Source organism: Myripristis murdjan, chromosome 13 (genome assembly GCF_902150065.1).
Source record: "Myripristis murdjan chromosome 13, fMyrMur1.1, whole genome shotgun sequence".
Lineage (NCBI taxonomy): Eukaryota > Metazoa > Chordata > Actinopteri > Holocentriformes > Holocentridae > Myripristis > Myripristis murdjan.
In genome coordinates this window covers 4952188-4978688 of record NC_043992.1, presented here as the reverse complement: position 1 = coordinate 4978688, position 26501 = coordinate 4952188, and the positions used below count along the sequence as shown (strand labels likewise).

At 45.0% G+C, this 26501-nt stretch overlaps 1 protein-coding gene across 1 annotated transcript in view; it reads left to right on the top strand.

Annotated features, from left to right (window-relative positions):
- The first annotated feature begins 7959 nt into the window (after window positions 1–7959).
- Window positions 7960–26501, top strand: part of prx (periaxin) — a 31443-nt gene continuing 12901 nt past the window's right edge. Inside the window, exons 1-8 of the mRNA XM_030067484.1 lie at window positions 7960–8027; window positions 12533–12990; window positions 16053–16108; window positions 20439–20546; window positions 22928–23053; window positions 23983–24142; window positions 24902–25095; window positions 25885–26129. Of these exons, the coding sequence (XP_029923344.1) occupies window positions 7960–8027; window positions 12533–12990; window positions 16053–16108; window positions 20439–20546; window positions 22928–23053; window positions 23983–24142; window positions 24902–25095; window positions 25885–26129 (1415 nt within the window). The remainder of the gene's footprint in view (window positions 8028–12532; window positions 12991–16052; window positions 16109–20438; window positions 20547–22927; window positions 23054–23982; window positions 24143–24901; window positions 25096–25884; window positions 26130–26501) is intronic.

The window sequence follows — 26501 nt, the reverse complement described above, 5'->3', positions numbered from 1 at the left end:
CTGGGCATGGGGGGGGTGGGATGGGGTGGCAGGTTTGGGTGTGAGCAGCTGTTTGCAGGGGGCTGCTCTGCTGCTGGACACCACTGATGAGTCTGGAACCTGGAGCCAAAGACTGAGCCTGTACGCTCACACAGGAACCTGCATGAGTTTGACTGCTGGACTCGAAAAACAAAACCACAAAGCTGGAGTGATGGAGTGCCAGCAGCTCGTACAAGAGAGAGCAACAAACTGACTGACATGTCTCCTGACTTATTTTTATGATGAGACACAGTAAATTACTGCCATTAGGTTGTTGCAGTCAATATAATTTGTCTTTATTATCTATTGTAATACAGCTGGCTTCTTTTGAAAAACATCTTTTAAACACTGATTTTAACACCAAACGGCTCGATAAGATTCATCTAATCTCATCTTCAGGATTACATTCATTTCCAAATTCCATGATGCTGAGGTGAAATATTTTTGCTGGACTTGGCAGCCAGCAGCATCAATACATCCTCTGTGGGGAATCCAACTTTTCAAAACTTTTTTTTGTTTTTTTGTTTTTTTTTGCAGACGTTAACACACCACCAGTGTGAATGAGAAACTACAGGCACCTTTGTAGCGTCCTGCTGGAGGCGGCCTGGGTTTGACTTTACTGTGTCAGGCCCAAACTGAGAAAACTTTCTCCGGAGTGAACGCCTCCTCGCCTCACTTCACCTCTAATTTCTTATGGGTGTTATGGCAGGTGGAGGAGAGCAGGGAGGAAAGTGAATTTCCCTATGGGGATCGATAAAGTATCACATTATTATTATTACAGTAAGTCTATATGGGCTTGGCAGGAGCAGGAGCTGGCTGTAGTGATTTAAGGTGTGTAGCTGGCAGGGAGGAGGCTGGGGCTGGACGACCGGCACAGCCTCCCCTCCTCATACTGACCTCAGCTCTGCCTCACCACCAGTCACCAGCAAACAGACACACACACACACACACGCACATGCACACACACACACACACACACACACACACACACCTCGCCACACAACCTCCAGCGTTCAGCTCACAACAACAGCTGCTTCCCAGACAAGTAGAGTCACACACGCTCTAAACAAGATCCAAGGCCTGTTGTTCCTATTTTCAGCCCCTTTGGGATATAAATAACTTCCTAACAACATCAGTTGCACTCGCCAGGCATCTGAGGACCTGAGGGATTTTTTTAATAGCCTTATTCCTGATTTATTTTGGCTGCAGGGTTTGAGGTTAGCTTCCCCAGGGGACAGAGAGATGTGAGCCACCAGCAGACGGCTCTCTGGGAGGCAGGCCAACCAGGGGCCCTCCTCGCTGGGCACTAACTGAGGTGTTCTGCAGCACTGGAGGAAACATTTGCAAAATTAAAATGAAATTTCATAAATCCACAGCCTCCCAGTTGTATTGTATGTTTGAGAGAGCACTTAAAGTTAGAGGAACGCAGCTTTATACTTAAAACACAGCGCCTTGCTTTGACTACACTGAAGCTGAAGCTCTTCATACTTGCAGACCTGCAGTCACTGTCACCACTTCTGGACACGCCGCATCAGTGGAGGTTTTCATGTTGAATTCTGTTTTTGTCCATTTTCTGATTCTTTGTCACTTTTTCCCCTTTTTGCTCTTGTTTGTGAAACACAAAAAATGTGAACTTATCTGTAAAACTGAAAACCAATAAACATAATAATTATAAAAAAAAAAAACTGAACTCAATATTTTATTCTAAATTTTAGAAGTTTTTTAGGTGTGAAAGCACCTACTCATACGCTGAGCAGTAAGTCTCCAGTCGGCCATGACCTTCATCTCCAGTGTAAACAGGGAAACAGTGTAATATTTTTTTACATCTCATTTTTCTGCAAATTTTACCAAACTCAAACTGCACTCTGACTCAACCACATTTAATGTAAAACTGCTTGTCATTTAGCTTGGCACCCGTGATTTTCTCACTTTTGAGAAAATGCTAACGTCAGTAGTCCACTGCACGCTAATGAGTTAGCATGCTGCACCAAAGCCAGTGGTGAAGGATTTATGTTGTCAGCAGAAACACAGCCTGAAACACTTTAACACTGCTTTTTGTGATTTACATGGCATATATGGCTCTGTTTTGTTGTTTTATGTTGTATTCTGTGCCAACCGGCCAGAAGGGAATCCACTGCAAGTGAGTCTCAGCTCAGCCACTGTGGAGTTTCCGAGGGAGAAAAATTCAACAGTCTGAGACAGACGTGTGAGCAGTCCGGTTTCAATGTCAATCACAAAAATAAAAATTGTAAAGTGTTCTTTGTTGATTTGGAGCAATGAACAGTTGAAACAACCTGCTGGGAGAAATCCAGAATACAAGAAGGAGCATAATGTCTTTCCCCATTACGCTCCACTGCAGCAGAGGCTGTGTGTGTGTGTGTGTGTGTGTGTGTGTGTGTGTGTGTGTGTGATTTTACCAACAGAAAACTGGAATTACAACCTCAACACAAAACAGCACCAGAAATGCAATGTGAGGCAATTTTTTTTATTTTTTTATTTTTTTAAACAGCGTTGAGATGTTTTAGGGTGGAATTTTCCTTTAATGGGTAAGTTGAGAAGTGAGCTGATCCCTTAAAAACTTGCTGTATGTTAACACTGACAACATTAGTACACAAACGCTGTACCCAGTGAGCTGCACAGGACCAAATGACAGACAGACATTATCACTAGGTCTCTTGTTTATCAGAGTCAGAGCTACGTTACTGATCCCTGAGGGCAAACTGGGTGTTATTATTGTTATTATTACTCAAGCCAAGTCAAGTCACTTTTATTTCTGTAGCACATTTAGAAGCAAGCAGAGTCGCCGCAGAGTGCTTTACAGTCGTAGCAGAGGGTTTACAATACAACTGGACAAGATTAGAAGAGGAATACATAAAAGCCAAAACTACAGTGGAAAACATACGGAAGAAAAAAAAGGTAAAATAAAGTATTAAAATGAGGAACTTAAGAGGTTAGGACATTAGATATAAATTAGATTTGGAGGTGTCAGTGGTGGGACAGGACTCAGCCTGGGATGAGAGAGTGTCACAAACTTTCTGTCGTCTCCTCCCTCATGCCCCGACAACTCCTGACAAGCCCCGCCCCCTACTGCCCTAATATGGGGGCATGTCACTGCCCTCCGGCCAATCAGGTGCCAGGAAGCGTCCCTCCTAGAGATGCCATGGGCCCAGGCTGGACCTGAGGCTTCAGTGAGGGGAGCAACAGGCTGGCTGGTGACAAGGGGGCAAAGGCTAGACACAGAGGAGGGAAAAGAGTGACATAAAACAGCAAGAAAAAGAAGAAGAAGAAGAAGAAGTGAGGAGAAGTTAGTGAGTGAGAGGAGAAAGACAGCACGTGAGTTACAAAGAGAGGGCAGCTGTAGGAGCGGCAGGAGAGGACGGAGTGGCTGAGGTTGAGGCTGTGCTGCTGCTGCAGGTTGAGGTGTGTCACCTGTGAAGCGAGTGGAGGAGGCAGGCTGAGCGCGTTAAGGTAGGCTGGATGGATGAGCTTTAATAAAGTCCTCGCTGCTGATGGCACAGCAGAGCCTTGCTGCTACCGGAGGGGCTTCTGGCTCTCTTGTAAATGTGCTGCAAAGAGCTTTATGGCTTGGTGGGTGTGTGTGTGTGGACGGTTTAGTTACTGCACAGAGCGAAGCGGCTGTTGCAAGCTGTGTTTGAAGGAAGCTTGTATCTTACTGTGTGGCGTAGCAAGAGTATAAGTGTATAGCTTCAACAGTCAGGCCTTTGTCATTTTGTGTTTGCATAATTCATCTTTAATTGAGGCAGGAAATTGTTTTTGTGTCCCCAAATGTTGCTTAACATTTGCCAAGCGCTGGGACGGCCCAGAGCTGTGCAGCAGAGTTTATGCAGCAGTCTGCAAAGTCCACAGTGCTGAGTTTTGAGAGCATAACAATAGTGCGCTGTTTAAATGCAAAGACAGTTTTAGCAAGACAGCTGCCGCTTGTGTTTATGCCAACATGCCAGTAGCCGGTTCCAAACACTCGAGTATTCACTGAGGTTTATGGTAACTATTTGCAGAGTGGCGTGTCACTATGAGGCCAAGTTTATAACACAGTGTTGTAATGAGACCCGGCCTAAAAAGTGCTTGCAAATTATTTGGAGCATTTGTTTTGAACCTCATGGAGCGCCAGATGGGTGGGGTTTGCCGGATTGGAGAAGACAAGACAGCTAGAATGTTAGACACTGGCATTTGAACACTAACTTAATAATATAGTGTTATAATAAGAGATTTGGGAGTAGTATTTTTTTATTACTGTTGGGATCCATATGGGTGCTGTTTGCTGATAGCCTCAAGTTTGGACAACAACTTCAGTATAATTTTCTGTTTATTACACCATCTATGACTAACAACAAACTGACACTATCTGAATTGCGTTGTAGCAGTAAACCCCACCCATCTGGTACTCCAGGGGGGCTGAAACACACGCTCTTGGACCCACAGTTGGCTGTAATGATACGGCTTCAGCCTGCATTGCCTGCATGGCTGCAGTTCAGAGTGCAGAGCTGTCAGAGTTGGCGGTGGCGGTGCGCGGTCATTTCAAATGGCTCCTGTCTTAATTTTACACCGCAGCGACAGCTGCACTCTGACGGTCATAGGATCTGCTCGACCTCCAGTTCCAGATCCAGCACTGGGCTCACCCACCGGCCTGGTATGCTAGGTGGGTCCAGAGCTCTGCTGGCCAAAACACACCCTGCCACATGACGGAGGGCGGTGGATAACAAGCACATGTGTGGCACTGGGTTACATAAGGCCGGTGAGACACTGAGGACACAGTTTACAGGGCAATAGAGATTAGTGTTGTCACGATACAAGATGTTTCACTTTGATGCCAGTGCTATTTAATGCCTGAAGAGTTCACTTTACAAACAGGAACAAACATCAAGCAGTTTGCTGCCACACTTGACCTGGACAACTTTGTAGTAACGGGCAAAGATTGTGATAGATGTAGTCAGCTCTGCAGGCACAGAGGTGCTGTTTGTCCCTCCTGCAAACAGCTCTATCAGCCGCTTGAGGTGCACTGGGATTCAGTTCAAGATGAGGTGAATGGTTTGGCTCTGTCTCCCTGTTTGCAGTTTTTGACTCTGAGTGCTGCAGTCCACTTTCAAGAGTCTCTGACAATTCCAGTCCTCCTCCTTCTTTTACTTTGGTGAAAGTATTGAGCATTTCATTAAAATCTAGTGTTGAAGTCAATCTTTTGCAGCGGTTCTGAAGTGGTGTTGACAGTCCATTATTGTGACATCAGTAAAAAAAAAAAAAGGCAGACAAGCCTCCCAGCAACAGGCAGTGACAGTGAGCCACAGGGTCAATAATACATTCAGATGGCAGTAAGACGGGGTAATTATAGCCCTGGCCAGGCAGCTCCAAGGGCAGTGACGTCCTGAAAGTTGCTCTGTGTATTAACTGATGTGTGAGCAAGAGCAAGACGCTTCATTTCAAGTGATTCCTCTTCCCCTGCAGTCGAAGCAAACAACTTGAATGGGTTTGAGTGTGTGTGTGTGTGTGAGTGAGTGAGTGTGTGAGAGAGAGAGATAGTAGATCTGTGGTGTCTGCAGGGCATGCCAACATGCCTACGTCTGTAGTTCATTCCTGTCAGGTTGCGAAGTCAAATGTTTCATTGGATCTCCCTGTGTGTGTGTGTGTGTGTGTGTGTGTGTGTGGATGGGTGGGTCTGCTACTGTCAGACCCATAGATCCAGTCTTTTAATGAGTTCTGAAATAGAAACTTCTCAGCTTCTCGGCCTGTAGCGTCTGATAGGTGACCTTCCATGAAAACCACGCGGTCGCAGTTTGAATCCTGTGCGACTCTCATGTGAAGCTTTAACAACTGGGACGATTCACCGCACAGCCACAACTATAAAACTTCACCTTTACACGTTTGTTTGTCAACTGTCACGGCTCTGCTGTCTTGAGAGATTTCCTTTTACAAACTTCTGAGGCTTGTTCTTTTCAACTGCAGCTTCTTAAGCATTTTTTTTTTTTTTTTTAATCCGTGTGGTAGTCAATTAGGTCGATGCGCACATGCTGACGTCGATGTTTGCTGCTAAATCCCTCTTAGTTCCAGCTGGCCTTGTTTAAATAGGGGCCAGTAACTGGACACTCTGCTAATGCCGCGGGAACACACTGTCACACGGATCAGAGTGCGATGCTGTAAATAAAGTTTTAGGTATCAAACCCTGGTGGCATTGTGTAATTCTGAGGCAGGCTCTGATAGTCACTGTTATTTTGAGGCGACAGGTTGCCTTGGGGATGCGCGGGATATAAAGGAGCCGTGCCAAGCATGTCATTTGGATCCATGAGTATCCATGGGCTGAAAGTAAAGGAAGGCAAGAGTGAAATAATGAATGATGGCAGCATTTTCCTGGCGACAGGCTGCCAGGGTGGCGGCTGTGATCGGGGTGGGTGGGGTTTAAGTTTAGACCAGGAAGTGGGGTCAAGAGTTGACGGGGTGTCTCGGGAAGAAGCCGAGGGGACTTGAGGAGGAAACGCTGCTTGACGTATGAGGGCAGACTTCCCTCGGTGCACGCAGGGAGCTGAGAGGATCTTTCAGGAAGGAAGAATCATGTAATCAGCTGATAAGAGGATCGGCGTGCAGACAAGAACCTCACTGGAGCCGCCGCTGCCAGTCCTCGCCTCTCAACCAGGAGATACAGTTCATTGGCGATAGCAAGTGGTTACCTTTGGAGGAGCACAGTTGTTTGTGTGTCTCCCCGTGTGCCAAGTGTATCTTATCTGGTTGAGATATTTCTGTTTCCTGTTTACATGGAGGCATTTCCTGTCGGGGAGGCTCACGCCTGCGGGTGCGGCCGGGTTTCTCCATCTGAGCTCTCAGAGGACCAGGAGACACACTGGGATCTGTCTCACCAATCCTGGATGGTTTTTGACATTACGTCATTTGGCGCAGGCTTTTATCCAAAGTGTTTCACAGCGGGCAGCCGCAACTTCAGACATTTTCAGCGTGAGCAGCCCCAGCGGGACGCAAACCCCTAACACTGGCAGCGTTAGTGCCTTGCTCCACAGGTGCATGTTTCCCTTTCCCCCGTCAAAAGGACAAGTACAAAAGTTGCCCACACATCCATTAAAATATGCACGCGTTGACCTTTTCCCACGCTCACGCCGTGTGGGAGAGATGGGAAGTCTGACTCGGCAGCTCGTCTTGACAGGAGGGGGTTCACGTGTTCATCCGATGTGGAGGTGTTTCAAAAGCTGGTTATCTCCTGCGTAATAATAACAATAACTACAGCATTAAAGCCTTCTGTTAATGCTTTCAAGTTAACCTCTTCAGCCCTGCTGGTGGTCCCACCGGCGCGCTCGTCATTACAAATGCGTGCTGCATGGCTGAGCTTTGCACAGACGCTCAGAATTTTGTTTGAAATTGCAGTGGAGATCCCTGTGTTTCCAAAGACGCCAAATATGTCCTGCTGAAGTACAGGAAAATATGTTTAAAATGAGGCACAAGAAAGGTAGAGATTTTCTATTTGATATAATGCTGCAGCCATAAAACAATGGCATCTCAGGTTTGAGTAGTTCACTCACTGTAGGTGTGATGGAGCGTTAATGAAGCAGCAGAGACACAATCTGTAGGTGAAACTGTTGCTCTGCATGAAAAAAAAAAAAAAAAAAAAACGTTCAGGTGAAACTTTCAGTTCAGTGAGTGAGAATGAGACAGAGGCTCTGCTGTAGTTAACATTAAAGCCCATCACCTCAGACCTTCATCAGGGGAACTGGCATTGAGTTTGTTGAACATTATGAATATGTAGGAACATTCACTGACAGTAACCTGACATGTGATGCAGATTCTGATGTGAGGTGTAAAAAGGGACAGCGGTGTTTGTGCTGTCCTAGGAAGGTAAATGCTTTTTTGTAGACAGGAGAACGGTGTCTTTGTTTTACTGGTGATTTATTGAATCTGTTCTTACCTCTTTGATCGCTGGGTAACCTCAGCATGAGTGACAAGAAGCTAATGTGGGAGTGGCAGTGTGGAGGTGACCAGCAGCTGCTCTGCAAGGCCAGGTGTGTGTTGGACCAGGTAGACCAGCCGCTTCTGTCTGAGTCAGGCGGTCGCTGTGCATTAACCCTGCTCAGGCTGCAGTGAGTTAGCAAACAGACACAGTTTGGTTGTAGTGCTGGGTTCTGTATTTTGTATGTACAGGAAACAAGACAGATAGATAGATTACTTTATTAATCCCCAAGGGGAAATTTAACAAACAACAACAATTTTACAAACAAATAATTTTGCGCTTGTGATGTTTTGAACTTGTGTACCTGCCTGCAAGTCAGATTTCCCATCTGGAATAATAAAGGGACTGAACTGAGCTGAGCTGAGCTCACCATTAGCACAACATATAAATAAACCGAATAAATGTGTATAAACTATAGGAACCAACATACAAACTGATATAGATCATCTAGGCATTTGCTGTTATTGTGTCTGTTGTCAGGTAATGAATACGGCTATACAGAGCAGATGTGATTTTTTTTTGGTTGTTTTTACCTAATTGGAAACTTGTGCTTACAGTTATAGCAATATTGTGTGAATGCAATATTATTCCCATAGTGGCCATTTTGAATTAACCCCACCTATTGAGATGGAAACTGCATGGAAATTTGGCACATAAAACCTCCATTACTTCCATACATAAGTGAAGATGTCAGATAGACCAAACGGTTCTAAAAATTAATTACTGCTTGACTTCAGCAGGAACGCTCGCTACCTCACACACAAGTAGCTGCTTTACACATTTACATTTTAATGCCCATCAAAGCTGCCCATCCCTGCGGCAGCTAGACAGTAGATTGTTCTTTCACTCAAAGTACACGTCATACACTCCACTCGTGTCATTCTGACTTTCTGATGACCGCAGCCATGTGTTTTCTTCCACTTGCCAGTGTTAGTGTGCATGTGTGTTTTGCAGGCCATGTGGTGCTTGGCCCGGCGCGGTGCCGTGGAGTTGACCATAATGACGTGCGCTGTCTCCTGTCTGGTCTCATGACCGCTCTTAACTCAGAGCCAATGAGGGCTGCATGGTGTACGCACGCTGCCACCAATTGTGTGAAGTGTAACTGTCCTCCCTGTGTGTGTGTGTGTGTGTGTGTGTGTATGTGAGATATCCGTCCTTCAGCAATAATTCATTCATCCACAAACAAATCCCAAAGCCACATCGTCAGCTGCCTCCCATCACCACTGCGATGTATTATGTCAAAGAAACATAATCAACTCTGTAAAGGGCAGATGGCTGTTTGTTTTGTTTAGACGGACAGCTGACACGCGCGAGGCGTGCTGGTCCCGGGCCAGCCAGCCATAACACCGCTAACATGTCCATCACTAGCAGGCTGACGCCGGCCGCTGAGCAGGATCCCAGAGAGGACAGTACACGAGAAAAGTTAGTCAGCCTGCATCACATGATCACATTCCCGAACACATATCTCGACCAGTCTGCCCTTGAGCAAGGCATCTAATCTTGAATCACTTGAGTGCTTCCACTAGGAGACAGTGGGTAGTGTCTACAGTTAACCGTGCAGCTCTATCGGCATGTTGAAGCCGAGCATCATTTTGTCCAGATGTTGTGTGCTGAGCCGGGCGCCGGGCTCTCCGCACGCTGTGAAAAGCCCAACACGCCGCCTCAGTTCACTGGATCTATGTGTGTTCGGCTCTGACCTCACTAACCCACCAGCGGTGTCTTCTTACTTCATTATCAAATCCAGTACAGACAACTTAATCCTGCTCCCTTTAGAGCGGTCTGTGTGAATGGCCGAGGGCGCCGGCGGGATCATTAAAAAGGGCTTTCTGCTTCATTCTCTGATCTGAAAATGCCACGCTCACCACGAGAGCAGTCAGCCATGAGCTGCTGAGAGTCTCTGCTTAAATGAAGATTGAATTTTATTAGGTGTCTGGGATCAAATTAGTGGGCAGCTCTGTCCTCGCCCAGTGTTAGGTGAACCTCTTACCCTTTGACAATTGTGGCTGTTTTGAAATGATCATTAGTTCTGTTTTACACCAGAAATTTCAAGAAAACAATGTATGACATAATTTGTTTGGGAGGAGGATTGATAAGATACACAGACAGGAAGCAAATGTGGATGTGCAGGCACGTGCACATTTGCTGTTGCTATGTGCCCTCCAATAATACATGATGTTAGATAGATAGATAGATGGATAGATGGATGGATGGATAGATAGATAGATGGATGGATTGATGGATGGATTGATGTACTTTATTAATCCCAAATTGATAAATTCTTGCAGCCGTAGGTTGTGTAGACATTGCACATGAACAACAGTAGATGACACAAAATAAACTTTTGCATACATATATATATATATATATATATATATATATATATATATATATGTATATTAAAGTATGTCTACTGAATATGTATAAACCTGTTATTAAACTTAAACTAAACACAGTAACACACTAGTTCATTTATCTTTTGCTTATTTTGAGCATAGATGTGAGTTTTTACAAGTTCTTTTTTGCTTCCGTTTTTTTTTTTTCTTTCCAACCTGCACAATTTACTACTTTGCAGTCATACCAACAAAAGGTCATTTTCTTTAATTTATTTTCCAGGAGTGCATTTTGTCACTGTGTTTATTCCAGCATCGCTTCACATCCATCCAGCTGCACACATTCACAGTGGTTTTTGAAAGAGCCAGTCACACGCTTGTAATCTGTGGATACTGTTGAAAACTGTGAATTTCCTTCGGGATGAATAAAGTATCTATCTATCTATCTATCTATCTATCTACATGGTGTGTCTCAAATCACGCACTTCTGTACTTACACTTAGTATTTTGAGTGCATAAGTGCATTCACACTGAAAATACTAACAAAATGCAGTGCACTGCAAATACCCGGATGTACATTCAAAACGGTCAAAAAGTTGAGTGTGGAACGATGGACACTTCTCACCCTAACGGCACCACTGACCGGAAGTAGCTACCTAAAAAGCTGAGTTGACTTTTCGTTTTACAACTGTTAATATGTCACTTTATTAAGTTTTAATTTTTTTCAGGCGAGAAAATAACTATGTAGATTCCAAATACATGGTCAGTTTGTCCAAATAACGTGTGTGTGTCTTGTGTGTAATGTGAATTGCACCGCAGCCATTAAAAAAGCTTAAGGGTCACTCCTGTGTCAGTGAAGGATGTGGTGTTTGTTGGGTTTCCATGGCGACGCTGCAAAATCAGCTGTGCACTAATTATGTCTGAAGTAAACGGATAACTTATCCCCTTTCCCGACTTCCCCAGACTGAGACGGGACGGTGTTTTCACCTCTGTGTGTCCAGCTCTTCGTCTCGGGATTTAAAAAGAAAAAAATGCGAGTTATTTGAGGAGAAGTTAGATGATGGAGCTGTAAACGCTGAAGGCAGAGGACGATCCACCACTAATTAACTCCTCAAACCACTCACCTTTATTTTTTTTAAATCCCAAGACGTGTGTTTCAGATCCACATAATCCACTGTGTGAACCAGACAGCTTCAGAGCTGCTGGAGGGTTTATTCTTTCACTTTGGCAGAGCCAGGCTAACGACTCCCATAGACCTCAAGTCTTTATGCTAAGCTAACAGGAAATGCTACCCATAGGAGCTGAACCGCTGGACATACAGAGGTGGAAATGGTGTCCAACATCTGGTCTCACTTTAGGGAGGTCGGGGAAAGGGGATTTTGCCCAAAAAATTACACTATTCCTTTACTGTTAACATGCAATGTACAAACCAATGCTAGCTTCTGCTAGTCTGTAAATCAGTTCTCTTACCAGTGATGGTTAGCTGACCACAGGCCATGGTTAGCTAGCTGATTTGTTGTTATTGAGTATAATGCACAGAGATTAATGATATCTAATTAAAGCCTGGGTAGAGCTCAGTATCAGAGCAGCCACAGTCAACTGTCCTGCAGCTATTGTTGCACCCGAGGGCCTCCAACATGGCTACCACAGGATTGGTTACGTCACCCGAGGGCCTCCGTGGCCCCAAGGGTTGAGGCTCCATGCTGAGGAGGTTCATCAGCGGGCCTGTCAAGGCATGCAGATGTGAGTGTGATCTATAATAAGACTGGGTTGGGAGGAATGTCAAATCTTCACCTCCTCCTCCTCCTCGTCCTCCTCCTCTATCCGTCTCCCCCCTCTCCCCCCTCCATTCCTGCGGTCAGTGCAGGGAGTGCCGCCGCTCCCACCTGCCTCCATCTGTCACACGGAGCCGCTGGTTAAAGCTGCTGTCAGGTGAAACCCCTAAGCCCAGTTTTGTTTTGACTCAGACTGAAGGATGGTCCTCTGAAAGGGGAAAAAGCTGTATCTCCCAACAGGACGACACCACTGAAAAATGTGTAGGACTGTCGCTCGAAAACGAATAGTTTCTTCATTTTATGGAGGTGAAAAGGTGTCATTCTGGACATATGAGGTTTCCCGCTGACAGCAGTGCTATCCTGCAGTTTACTGCCACGGCTGCCAGCTGCTTTATTTCCGTGGTAATGATGACATGACTGCTGCTCACATCTCTGCTGAGTGCCTCTTACAGTCTGATTGTCCTGCTGCTGCTGCACCTGGTACAGCCCGCCCGGTGTCAGCCGGCCCGGTGTCAGCCGGCCCAGTGTCAGCAAGCCTGGTATAGCTGGCCCGGTGTCATCCGGCCTGGTACAGCCGGCCTGATAAAGCCGGCCCGGTATCAGCCGGCCCGGTATCATCCAACCCGGTATCAGCCGGCCTTGCATCAGCCAGCCCGGTATCAAGCATCAGGCATGCTGGTACAGCCGGACCCGCATCAGCCGGCCCGGTACAACCGGCCTAGTGTCAGCCGGCCCGGAATCAGGGAGGCCTGGTGTCAGCCGGGAGGAATGTCAAATCTTCACCTCCTCCTCCTCCTCGTCCTGGCCCCCCTCTCCCACCTGCCCGGCATCAGCCCGGTACAGCCGGCCCTCTATCAGCCGGCCCGGTATCAGCCGGCCCGGCATCAGCCACCTGGCGTCAGCCAGCCTGGTACAGCATGCCTCGTGTCAGCTGGCCCGATACAGCCGGCCTGGTGTCAGCCTGCCCGATAATCAGCTATATCAAAACCTAAATGAAATTCCCTTTCCCAAAAAAAGATTTTAAAAAAAATGCTACTCTGGCTGATGAAGTTTTTTTGATGATGAAGTCTTTTTTTTTTTTTTCAGCCGGCCTGGTATCAGCCAGCCCGGTATCATCCGGCCCGGCATCAACCGGCCTGGTACAGCCGGCCTGGCATCAGCCGCCTGTTGTCAGCCAGCCTGGTACAGCATGCCTGGTGTCAGCTGGCCCGATGCAGCCGGTCTGGTGTCAGCCTGCCCGATGATCAGCTATATCAAAACCTAAATGAAATTCCCTTTTCCAAAAAAAGAATTAAAAAAAAAAAAAATGCTTCTTTGGCTGATGAAGTTTTTTTGATGATGAAGTCTTTTTTTTTTTTTTTACAGTACAGAAGTAACTACAGAATCATCTAAACAATGCATAAACAATGCATAAATACATTCCAAAGTTGTATTTTTTCTTTTTCTTTTTTTTTTTTGGATGACCAATTTAATAAGCCAAAGTGTCAATTTGTATATATTTTTTTTTCGAAGATGTTATCTTTCTTTTTTCAACATTTTTTTTAAAACTTCTATCTATCTATCTATCTATCTATATTATCATTTTCTCTTTTCTTTGACTTTTTCTTAGTTTCAAACATTAGAAAGGTCTCCTTTAATTTTTTAATAAATTTATTTAATCAATAATATTTTTGAAACAAAATAAAGTAAATTTTGTAAAGCAGCAGTGCATTTAGGTTCCAGATGCAACATAACAATGCAGCGTAGTTTATGTGCAGTTAGCCTGCAGCAGTGTGTGTGTGTTTGTGTGTGCGTGCGTGCGTGCGTGCGTGCGTGCGTGCGTGCGTGCGTGCGTGTGTACGTGTGTGTGTGTGTGTGCGTGCATGTGTGTGTGACCTGCTGGACACCAGACACCTCCAACCCGCCCGCACAGGCACGACAACCACGCTGACACCCTGCACCACACACACGGGTGAACACACACATACACAAAGACTCGCAAAAACACAAATCCACACACAGATGGACTTTCTTGCTCTCTCTCACACTCTCCCTAACACACACACACACACACACACACACATACACACACATACGCACGTAGGCCAAGGCAGTTAAAGCAGTGATCACATGACGGCAGGACTGCGTGCTATGGCATCGCTGGGGCCCAGACAGTCAAGTGATTCCCAAAGCAGCATAGCTGTGCTGCTGATGGACTGAGATAAACCCTCAGGTGTGTGCATGTGCACGGCCATGGCCAACATCTTCAACCTGGACCCGCCTGCCGGTGGCTTTGTCACTGCTGTGCGGCCGCCGCTCAGTCAAACCCACAGGATTTTATTTTACAGTCCAGTGGAGGTTTCCAAACATGTCCTGCAGAATCACAGGGAGATGTGTGCAACACAATGCACGGGACATCTACAACCACATACACAGCATACATGTGGTCATGCAGTATAAGGAAAAATGGCTTAGTATTAGTACTAATTTATTTTGGTCCTTATTAACGTATGAAATTAAAAGAAAAACAAAATATTGACTGAAAAGGTGTGGGCTGACACCTCCCATTTTTACATACAACATACATATTTACGTACTTTAATAGGCACTCCGTTCACCACTAAATTTAGACTTACAGCAAATAAAAAAAAAAAAAATATATCAAGCTGTGTTTGATCACACAGCTTTTGAGCAGATTCGAGCTGTGATAGGTGGGTGTGGTGTCTTCGGCTCCACATTCGGCTCCTGGTACCAGTTTTATGCAGCAGGCAGGGTAAGACGTGGTGCCTGTTTTACTGCTGTCTGTCAGTGCACAGCCGAGAGCCACACTGCTGCTCTGGTCGGGGACGCTCAGGTAAAATTTCTGTGTCAAGCGTTTATGAAACAGCACTGAGTCTTTTGCAGTGGCTTCAAAGTAATATGTAAATTGAGGTTAACACAGTAATGCCGCCGTGGGTGTTTTGGGGCCTTACTGGCTTTCCACTGGTGCCACTGGTTTTCTGAAAGAGGCTGAGTGCAGAAGCCGGGGGAAACACTTAGCTGGCTGGTGCTCAGAAAGCTGATGCAGCGGCCTCATCGAGCCCGTGGAAAGAATCTGAAGACCGCCACCTCGCAGGCCTCAGACCGACGGGCCTGTCACTAAATCAGACATCTTAAATCCAAATGCACAAGCCTGACGTGAACACCTGATGCAAGGCTTTCTGCAGAGCTAATTTGGTGTTACATGACACGGTCCAGATGTCATATCAGCCGTGTCTTCTCTTACCGGTGCAGGATCAAATCTCACTCCAGTGTTAGTCGCTGTTGTGTGTCTGGCTCAGCTGGTGCAACAAAGGCAAGAAGAAATCTGCCGCCCAAACGAAGCACCGCCACTGTGGGCCAGCCAGTAACAAACATGTCGCCTTGCATCACACGGTGATCACAGCGAGCCTCTGGAGCCGGCGTGATGCAGCGTCTGCTGGATCAGTGGTGTCTGAATAACTTTTTCTACTGCACTTTAATTTTTAAATGTATGACTGCAGTGGTGATGCATGACTTTGAACAAATGAACATATGAAGACTGAAGACTGATCAATAGTTCCCCCATTATTAAAAAAAAAAAAAAAAACACTGAGGGAAATGACTCATCTGCTCCTCGAACACAAAATCACTTCCATGTGTAACCCGCTGAGGCTGCCTGCTCTTCTTCATGCCTTTAACTTGCTTTGGCTGGAGGGTCAGAGGTTATTGATGAACAGGCTCTGACTGAACTCAATGTTTGGCTGTGTGTCATATCTGTGGGACAGTCAGCTCTTATTGGGCTCAGCCAGTTTAAGGAAATTGATTTTCATTACTATTCTTTCCAAACCATGCTGCCAGAGGAGGTTCTTATGTCTTATATATGATGGACTGAGAACAAAAGCTCATCGTTACTGGAGCCTCAGTTTAACTGAAGTGAAAGTCATAATAATGAGAATAATCTGAGCTTTTTTCTTCTTTTGTTTTTGGCTGCAGACTCTGACAGAGACCAAGAGGACAGCCATGTTTTCAGCCAGACCAGAGAACCAGCCGTGAGTAAACTATTCATGATCAGAAACTGCAGAGGGTCGACAGAGGTGAGGACCATTTGGAGGAACCGTCAAAAAAAAAAAAAAAAAACTAAACTCAGAGTTCATAGCGTGTTAGTGGGCCGGGCAGTGAGGAGCATCACGGCGATAATGTGATGACATTACTGCACAGTTTTTGTCAGCTGAGTCTGAACCACTCAGCGATGTCAGCCATGCGGCCTCAGCATGGCCTCTGAAAAAAAAAAAAAAACAAAACAAAACAAACAAAAAAACACAACAAAACAAACACATTTTAAAATCGAATGATAATTTTTTAATTGCTATTTTTGCATCCAGTTATTATCAACAATGTGCGGTAAGCAAAGTAAGAGGTTTCTATAATTATACCATCAGGCTCCGAGCTGCTGGCTGTGTGACGTCAGCAGACAAACAGTAAAAAAGCAAAAGATCGACATGGAACGTAGGATTTTTCCACAAAGATGGAAAGAGCACTTCTTTCATTTTATTCTGGGAGCTAAATGTCAAACCTGTCTGCTAGGGCCGGCCCTTGGCATAGGCGGTATAGGCAATCGCCTTGGGCGCCATCTGCTGGAGGGGCGCTGCCAGCGCCAGTCACCCTTAGGGAAAAGAAATAATAACAATAATAATAATAATGATAATAATTTCCGATGCCCATTAGCGCCCTCCCTTTGTGTTCATAGCGCGCGGCGCAGACCTCGGCTGGCACAGCCATTCATTGTGTATGTGATCATGGGGCGCGAGGCTGGCGTCAACGCCCATGCGCGCTGCGCCCAAGTTGAAAACATTTATCTTGGGCACAGCGCCCTGTGACGTCACCTCGGCACGTCCAATAGGAGAGAATAGTGGAATCAGGAAAAAATCAGGTGGATTTTGGCAGAACGGCAAAACAACAGTGGAGGAAAGCCTCATTGTGGCTGTCTCTCTGTGTGCAGAGCTGTGGGACACCAGACTACAGTCCTACCGGGATCTCGTTAAAAAAGCCCAATCATGGAGCGAGGTATCCAACAATTTGGGAATACCAGGTGTGTGGTGTCTGCCAGAGATATGTTTTTGCTTTCCACAATAGACGAGATTTATTTTTTTTCTTTTTTCTGCACTCAAAGACCAATACTGTTGTAAACTGAAGCAAATGATTTACTACATGGACAAGGGGTGTATGTATTTAGAAATCTAAATGATTGACAACATGAGATATGCACGACTCTTGCAAAGACAATGCAGTATAGTCATACATTAATTACATAGCATGACCCCGGTCCTCACTTCAGTCAACTCTCAGCAGTTATACATACTGCACCTTTAATTACCCTCAGTTTCCACAGTAGTGCACCGCTGCTACAGTTGTTATTTACATAACCATAAGACAAATTGGGCAGCTTAATGAATAAATAAAAATGTCAAGGTGATAAGCTGAGGAGCAGCACAGTTCTGATGCCGTATTACCCAGCAGCCACTTCAGCTCCGATGCCGTATTACCCAGCAGCCACTTCAGCTCTGACATCATCACATGTGACGCTCCATCAACAGACAGCATCGTTTTTAGTTGGGGCTGCAAAAACATTCTCAGCTCCTGTTCTCGTTTATTTATCTGCTCACAAATATGTATGTTGTTTTTTCTTTTGTCATGTTGATAGAAACTGATTCACGTGTTTCCGTGGGTGCACAGTGTCACAGCTCTGCTCACATGTGACATGAGTGTCAGAGCTGCTGACTGATGTCAGTAACACAAGGTGATGTCCTTCCTCTCCCTGCAGAGACGCTCAGAGCCTCCAAGTAACACATGTATTCATTCTTTGCCCCACAAGAGCAATATGCTGTGCGGCAGTGTATTAAACCATATAACCATCAGTAAGCTGTATAATTACATAAATACATAAATACAAATAATTAAAATATAAAAGAGTCAACAAAGATACCCTGGCACCACTTTACAATAAGACGACCCTTATAATGGGTTTATGAATGGTTTATAATTAGGTTAGTAATCAGGTTGTTATTCAGTTATTGATTATAAACAAGTTATAATACAGTTTTCATTCATCGATGCAGCTCACTATTTGGCAAGGTCAAGTAAAGTAAGCTAAGCAGCTAGCAGGATCTGAGCTTTAACAGAAGAGATGCAGTGCAGCAGGAACATGATCTTGCCAAATAGTGAGCCTGCACTGATGTATGAAAACTATGTTATGACTTGTTTAACCCACTCATAAACTCTTCATCAAGGCGGTTTTACTGTAAAGTGGGGCTGATCCTCTACAGCCTTTGGTTTATGACACATTTACACCAGTACATAAAGCCCTTCTGCATGATTACCTAACGGCACTACGGTAACCAGGGTGCGGTGTACAGGAGCCCTGCCTTCCTCTCACTGTCGGCTCACTTGCATTGTAAACACATTTTCTGGGCACATTTAAATGCTGATTAGGAAACACTAATTAACAAATTCCAATTACAGTGCAAACTGAGAGGCTGCTCAAAGTGCAGCTGCTGGCATGTATGGATAAAATATGAACACTATATAGTCTAGCTGCTCTGCCAGCTGGGCTCCAAATATATGAACAGGCTGCAGAGCAGAACAGTCCATGGAACACAAAATATGATAGATAGTAAGGTCACAAACGCTGTGATAAAATGCAGGTGCTATAGTGCTGCTGATGCTTCAAATGTGTCGCCTGCAAATGATGCAATGTCAGTGTTTCGCCTCCAGTGCATTTGGCCTCTCGTCACATGACAACAGATTTATCACTGAGGCTGAGGAGGGAGCCTGAAGAAGCACAAATGCAAGGCACACATATTTTTTACCTGGGATCTGAAAAAGTACGAAGATGCAGTAAATGGTTCTATTAATAATTAACATTTAGGAATTTTGCTCAGGATCTAATCCTGACATCTGATCTGAATTACAATGCGTGCAACAGTGAAGTGAGACTCATTTTCTCCAGCTCATGAACAGGATGAGCCACCAGCAGCAAGCAGGTGAACTGGCCAAACAAATCCTCCTGCAACGCTGGAGTCATGATGTTTATTAGAGTGAGTGAGGTAATTAAGAGAGTTTATGAAACAAATGGAAGAAGACGGTATGGGAGGGGGTGATGTGATCCTGAGGGAGACGAAGTGTTTCCTGAGACAGGGAGGTAGGACGGAAAAGGAAAGTCCAGTTCAATTAACTTTATTTTAATGAACTTTATTATCTCCATGGGAAAATCCTTTTGCAACCAGCTGAATAAAACAGACGCACCACAAAATGACGACAGCCATGCATAAAAGACAACAGTGAGTGCAGATAAAAGCAATAATCAGGTGAAAAGGCGATACTGTAGACCTGCTCTGGCTTTCCTTGCAGCTCTTTCCTGAAAACCACGCCCCTCTGGGGGTTTGATCACCAAACCATACAGGCACGCAGGCCGGCAAAATCAATTCAATCACAGAATTAGAAAACAAGACCATCAGTCATCTGCAGACATGAAACAAGTTTAGCTTCCTCACAGAGCCGCTGCCATCTTTCTTTCCTTTTTTAACACCTATGTGTTCTCGTTTGTGGTCAGTAATTGAGCCCAGGTGCTTAAAGCTCGTTACAGGCTCTGTGTGGTGGTCTAGATCACACAGGGGTCCAGGGTCACAGGCAGAACATGCTAATCCCTCAGCTTTTACAGCCTCTATCAGCCTTTATTTGTCCAAGGAAGGCTGAGTGAGTCTCATGCTCTCCCTGTCACACACACTGAGGAGCTGACACATGCCTGTAATAAAATCACCGTTTCCTCAGCTGGCCGCTGAGCAGCTCCACCAGCATTTGGTGCCTTGAACATGAGAGCGACTCAATCAGCAGCAGCTGCAGAGCAGAGAGTTTTTCATCTGGAATGAAGTCGCTATCACTTAATGGCCTTTCCCTCTTTTACACACTCCATGTGTGTGTGTTGTGTTGCACACTCAGATACAAAAAGGCTTCCAGCCATAGATGCGTAGGTTAAATACAGAAACACAAGCACATAAGTTCAAGTTCAATGTGGCTGCATGGTGCAGGCCGTGCGGGTCGCCTGCATGACACACACACACACCTCACCTCGAGGACCCTGAAGCTGCCCCTAGTGCCTGTGTGAGCTTTGCTCATTGTAACCCTAAATTAAAATGTTACAGCAGCTATTGAAGTGAGAAATGAGAAAATTATAAACCAAAACAAAAATAATAACTGAGAATGGGTGGGTGTCCAGTGTTACTGTGGGTCCCACATTCATCTTTAGAGAATGTTGACAACCAAAACTGCTCTGGCTGAGGTGCTGCTCACCTGCTGACTGACCCCGCCCTCCTGTGTGGACAGGTGAAAGACAAGAGGAGGTCACCCCCCTCTGACAGACCACCCTCCGCCCCCCACAGCCACCCCCACCACAGCGGCTCCACAGACGAACAGGAGAGCCCCGAGAGAGTGGTGAGACACACACACACACACACACACACACACACACATGACAGTAAGTATACTGAAAACACTCTCATTCCCAGGTTGCAGCTGAGTCGCCAAAAGGCACAACTCAGCATCAAGATGAGACGCACCAGGCTCACTCACTTTTATTTTGTGGCTAGAGTGAGGCAACAAAACTGCATGGTTAAGGTATAAACCCACTTGGGTAAGGTTAGGGTTAAGGTTAGGTTTAGGTATAAACCCACTTGGGTAAGGTTAGGGTTAAGGTTAGGTTTAGGTATAAACCCACTTGGGTAAGATTACGGGTAGGGTTAGGTTTAGGTATAAACCCACTTGGGTAAGGTTAGGGTTAGGGTTAGGTATAAATCCACTTGCCCAAAAGGGAAACTGGGCATGGTGCCAGTCACCCATGAAAGGTCTCGCTGGAAACGAGACTCAGACTCAAGCATGGCGCGTGAAGGTCTAATGGTGTCCTGTGTGTTGGGATCAGATCCTGAAGTTACGGTGTTTGACGCTCTGGGGATGAAAACGGGCTGCTGTGCCTCAGGTACAGAGGGATACAGGTGCACACATGCTCATGTGCTGTAGTCACATGTGAGCACACACAGACACAAACACAGTCTGGCTTCATGAACACATTAATACATCCAAACATCCTCAGTGATGACGGGCTGTCTCAGACATACAGTGAAACACAGTCGCCAAATATTAACAGTTGGTGTTGAGGAAAAAATACCAGAAAAAATCTTTTTAGGAATAGAGAAAACAGCTGAGTTAGCTGTTATTTCTCTTGGTTTTGTTAAAGTTCAGAAGTTAATATGTAGTTCTGAAGTTTGTATGATGTAAAAATCTACAGAGGCAAGCAGGATAATAACAAGAATTAAAATCTTTGCGAGGTCCACACCTGTCCTAAGCTGAAGCCACCATACAGCAGCATGTCTGTCAGCATGTGAGCGCTCACATGTTGCTGTCTGCCAGGCAAAAACACTGTGGATCCAGGTTTGTTGATTTTCAGGTTTTAACGTGGGGGGAATGTTCCTCTGTGGTATCAGAAGATTCTGCAACCCATCAAAACCCTTTCAAAATTCACTGGTAAACGACAAAAAATGAGGGGAGGTTCAGCAAAAACTGTGCACAGCCTGCTTCACACAGTGTGAAATGATAAATGTTAATATTATGTCATGACAACAGAAGTGAGGACTGGTACCATCACTAGCTAGCTGAGCCTCATAAATACCTGGATGGTCCATGTGTATCCACATCACCTGGTTATATTTGGATAGACATGAAATTAGCCTCAGGTCATGTTGCTGTTATATTTAAGGGCCACCTTGTTATTTGGATATGTTTGGACTGAGGAGTTGAGCCTTGTGATTGAGCGTGTAACCCTGCCAGCCACCGGCTGCACGCACACGGGATCACAATAGTCCAGAGCCGTTCTGCTGAGGTCGCTCCCCCCGACGTAAACAGCCATTCATTTCTCCCAGCTCAGCAGAGCTGCCGGCCCGGGCCTTTTCAGCCGGCAGCAGGTGACGGCTGCGGCCGACAACAAAAAACATCTGACTGCGGCAGATCTGAAACCACGCACAGGTGTCAGGAGTCAAAGTGCTCGTAAACACTTCGACCCACATTCATGCACCAAAAGGTAGCAGCTTCGCACTTTCAGCATTCCTCTGAAAACATGAGGCGCTGCCGCTGGCGGCCGGCACACCAAGCCACGTCTCGCCCGCCACGCCGTGCCACGCCACGCCACGCCACGCCACGCCACCGATCACGTGTTTTGGATGTTTACTCACAGATACCTGGCAAAACAAACAAACAAACAAATAGACCCCACAAACCAGACAAACTCACTATCATCACTGACATTTATTACAACTGTGAATGTAAGAACTTGCCATTAACATAACAGCCCATTACTATCATATGTAGCTTCAGGAAATAGTGTAACAAACATTTCAATGTAACAGATTTCACATTCATCTAATAAATGTTAATGTGGCAACTTTTCCCATTAACATAATAATAATTATTTTATTATTATGTTTATTTTAGCCAAAATAAATGGACATCATTAAATGTAAAGCATTTACACAAGCTTTGTTTGCATAGCAACACAGTTAGTGATCAAAGTTTTGAAGGTGTGAAATTTGTGAGTTGATGTCTGACTACTTATCACATTATTGAATTAGGTCAATTGGAAGCATTAACAGTTGTTGGCAGACCTTTAAAGGACAATAAACCCAAATAAAGGCTTTGGCCATCAAACACAGTGCATGTCAGAAGCAATATATATAGATATATGTGTGTGTTTGTGTTGATGTTTTTGGCTGATGACGCCCCCTGCAGCGAGGCTCATGCCGGTGTGTGTGTCCTGTGTTGGGCAGGTGCAGAAGGAGAAGCTCCATGCGGAGCTGAAGCAGGTGCTGAGTCAGAAGAGGAGCCACCTGAGAGAGTCCAGCTGCCAACTGGCCCAACCAGAGATGGACTCGCCCGCAGAGGAGCAGACCGGGGTGAGCGAGGAGCAACAGGAGGGCAAACTCACTCACACACCGTTTTCCCACTTTTGTTGGCTGACATGAATTTGTTGTACACAGCACGTTCAAAGTGGTCACATGAGGGTTTTAACAGGGTTTCAAGGGAAAAAAGCATCAACTGAAAGTACAACTTGTTTTCACAGTTTTATTTATCACAAATGAGCAACCAAAGAATATGTTAGGAGATACACACTTAACCACAGTGTTGTTCCATGGCTGAAAATGAGCATGAGACTTAAAAAGTGAATGTAACTCAAGAATAGAATGACCTTCTCCTACGTGACAGCTTAATGGATCAAATGGATGTGAATTATGAAGCGTAAAGTAACAAATCACCATAAATGTTTGCCCTTGCATTCACAGAAGCTCAACAGCAGACATGAGTGTGATGCCCAGCGACAGTGTCTGTCATTTTTTAATCTACCCAGCAAATAGTGAAAATGGACAGGAAACCAGGTGATTTTTCATCTGACGCCACTCTTTGTGCACAGTGTAAGCTTGACTGGGAAGCCCTAAAGGGCATCAGAAGGTAGCTTTTTGAATTTGGTGGGCTTCATAATTAGTGAATCAGTGAACCGGTTACTTGTTGGACCTGAGGTGGCCGCTGTTTCTGAGAAACTTTTTTCTTCAGAATTTCAACTCACCGCTGTGAACAGGGAGGATTTCCCAGCACTGACAACCTGACAGTTTCATCTGCTGTAGCTCCAGAAGACAGGTTTATCTTTACAAAAACATCTCAACGCCCGGCTGTAACTGCTGCCAGCCTCGCTCTGCAACCTGCATGGATCTAGAAAATCAGAGGGAAAAAAAGGGGCGAAAATGGACCCATCAAATTTCTGGGCCACATTTTGTTCATGAGGTTTCCTGTGTGTGTGTGTGTGTGTGTGTGTGTGTGTGTGACCCAGAGGGTGGAGGCAGCCTGTGAGCCTGTGGAGATCGTGGTGGAGACGGAGGCGGAGGCTGGAGCCAGCGGCTACAGCGTGATGGGCGGGGGGGAGAGAGGCATCTTTGTTAAGGACGTCCTCAAAGATTCCCCGGCTGCCAAGCACCTCAGTCTGCAGCAAGGTGAGCCAGGCCAAGTCACATTTAATTAGCAAACAGGCCTCTAGCAAATGGCTTTACAGTGAATGCAAATATAGATAAAAACAACAAGCTAAAATCAAGATCATGAGAGTATATCTCAAACTGCAGTGTGTATGTGTTAGGCCCTCATCAGGCTGCACCTTGCAACCTGAACTCTTATTCAGTATCATTTTCATGCAAAATAATAATCAGAATCAGGATCTGCATCAATCACATAACACATAATCACATAATCTCTAATTTATAGAATAAAATCCATAATTTTATTCCTGTCAGGGTGGGAAAGCCTTTGAAAGCTTTGCATCTTCACATGACTTCAGATTCTGTGTAGCTTCTTTTAGCTGACTTTGCAGCTCTGGGAGGAGTTTATAGGCTGCATTTTCAACAAAAGGTGTTGGCTTGATGTACACCACTTCTGTGAATTTTTACCCCATTGTCAGAAATGAACAGCCTTTTCTGCCTCGACTGGCTGAATACTGTTCCCACATAAATGTGGGAAGATTCTGATTCAGAGCATTTTCATCTCAGGCCTCAAGGCAATAAAATGTAGTGTGTTTGAAGATGTGTGCATGTTTGACATCAACAGGGTGTGAACAAATTGATGCACAGGATAAAGGAGTCAGAGCGAGGGGGGGAGGCAGCAGCCCTGGAGGAGGCCGGGCTCAGGTGTCCTGCTCCCAGTCACTGTGACTGGTATAAACACACAGGCTGACACGGTCACTTATCATGTTGTGTCTGCAGGTGACCAGCTGCTCAGTGCCAAGGTGTACTTTGACAACGTGAAGTACGAAGATGCCCTGAAGATCCTGCAGTGTGCGGAGCCGTACAAGGTCAGCTTCCAGCTGAAGAGAACCATCCCCAGCGGAGACGTCAGCATTCACCCTGGAGCTCCCAGCCTGGAGGCCAAAGGACCCAAAGCCAAGACGGCCAAAATGGTAGCCAGCACACTATTTTCACACCATTCATTCATAAATATTCCAGTAGTAATCTGGTGTGCAGGCTTTAAGAAATTAAAGCTAGCCAAATGATTATTATGTTTTAAATTTCTCCCCAAAACTTTCAAAAGCAGACTTTTACATAATCTCCAGTTTAGTTACTAAAGAGAAATCCTGCAATATCTTATTTATTCTTGATTCTGGAGAGCTTTTTCCCTCTCCTGTGATTCTGTACTTCTCAACTCTGCTACTGTGATGCTAGTTCAGCACTTTTTGGACTCTGTAAAGTACTATGTAAATTACACAGTATTTGTTATTACCATACAAGTGCTGTCACAACTTGTTTAGGTAGTTATAAGTGTTGTAGCAATGTCAAAACACCACAATGTCAATCTTACACATGTTTTGTAGCTTTGTTGCTTCTTTTGTGTTGAACTCTCTCAAAAATCTTGGCCCATTGTGCTCTAGTACATCCAAACATACTTAAAACTCATTGAGATATATAGATATATATCTCTATATAGATATAGATATAGATATAGATATGTATATACATACATACATACATACATACATACATATATATATATATATATATATATATAGATAGATAGATATAGATAGATATAGATATAGATATATAGATATATAGATATATAGATATATCTCATCCATTAAGTTATTATATAAATAAAGCAGTTTAACAAGTGGCAGTGTACCACATGTGCGGGCCTTTCAGTTAGTGTGACCTGCCTATCACTTCTATCTGTGTTTTCCCGCCTGTTTCAGAGTGTCAAGAGCACCAAGCCATTCAAGGTGAAGAAGAAGAGAGGAGGCCGGTTTGGTCTGAAAAGGCTGAAAGAGAAGAAGGGCAGAGAGCAGCTGGTGATAGAAGGAACTCCCCCCAGGCTGGAGATGACTGATGTGGATGTGGAGTTTTCTCTCCCGAAATTCAAACAGAGGAGGAGCGCAAAGGCTGCAGCAGAGGAGGCTGGAGGAGCGGCAGCCTTGGGCAAGAAAAAGAGGAGGATCAGGTTGGCCGTGTTCGATCTCTTTTTGTGTTTGCCCTTCATGTTTAAATGCATTGTGCTGACTGTAAGCCTTTTGAAGAGGTCTGCTCCAAAATGTCACCAAACATGACACCTGCTCAGACAAAATGAGTGTTAGATTAATGAAACAGGCAAATTATGCTACTTTTTGAAGAATGGCAGGTAACCTAAATCCCAGATTAATGGAAGGATAACAGTTTTACCATCTGGATCTATATTTCAGAGATACTGAATGATAAATTTCCTTTTTCCAAAACAGATATAGAGTATTTTTGGAAGGTCTCTATTGGCTGTTCCCATTGATTTTGATTATATTACAACATTTTTTCTACTCCTCTTCCTCCCCTTTCTATACAC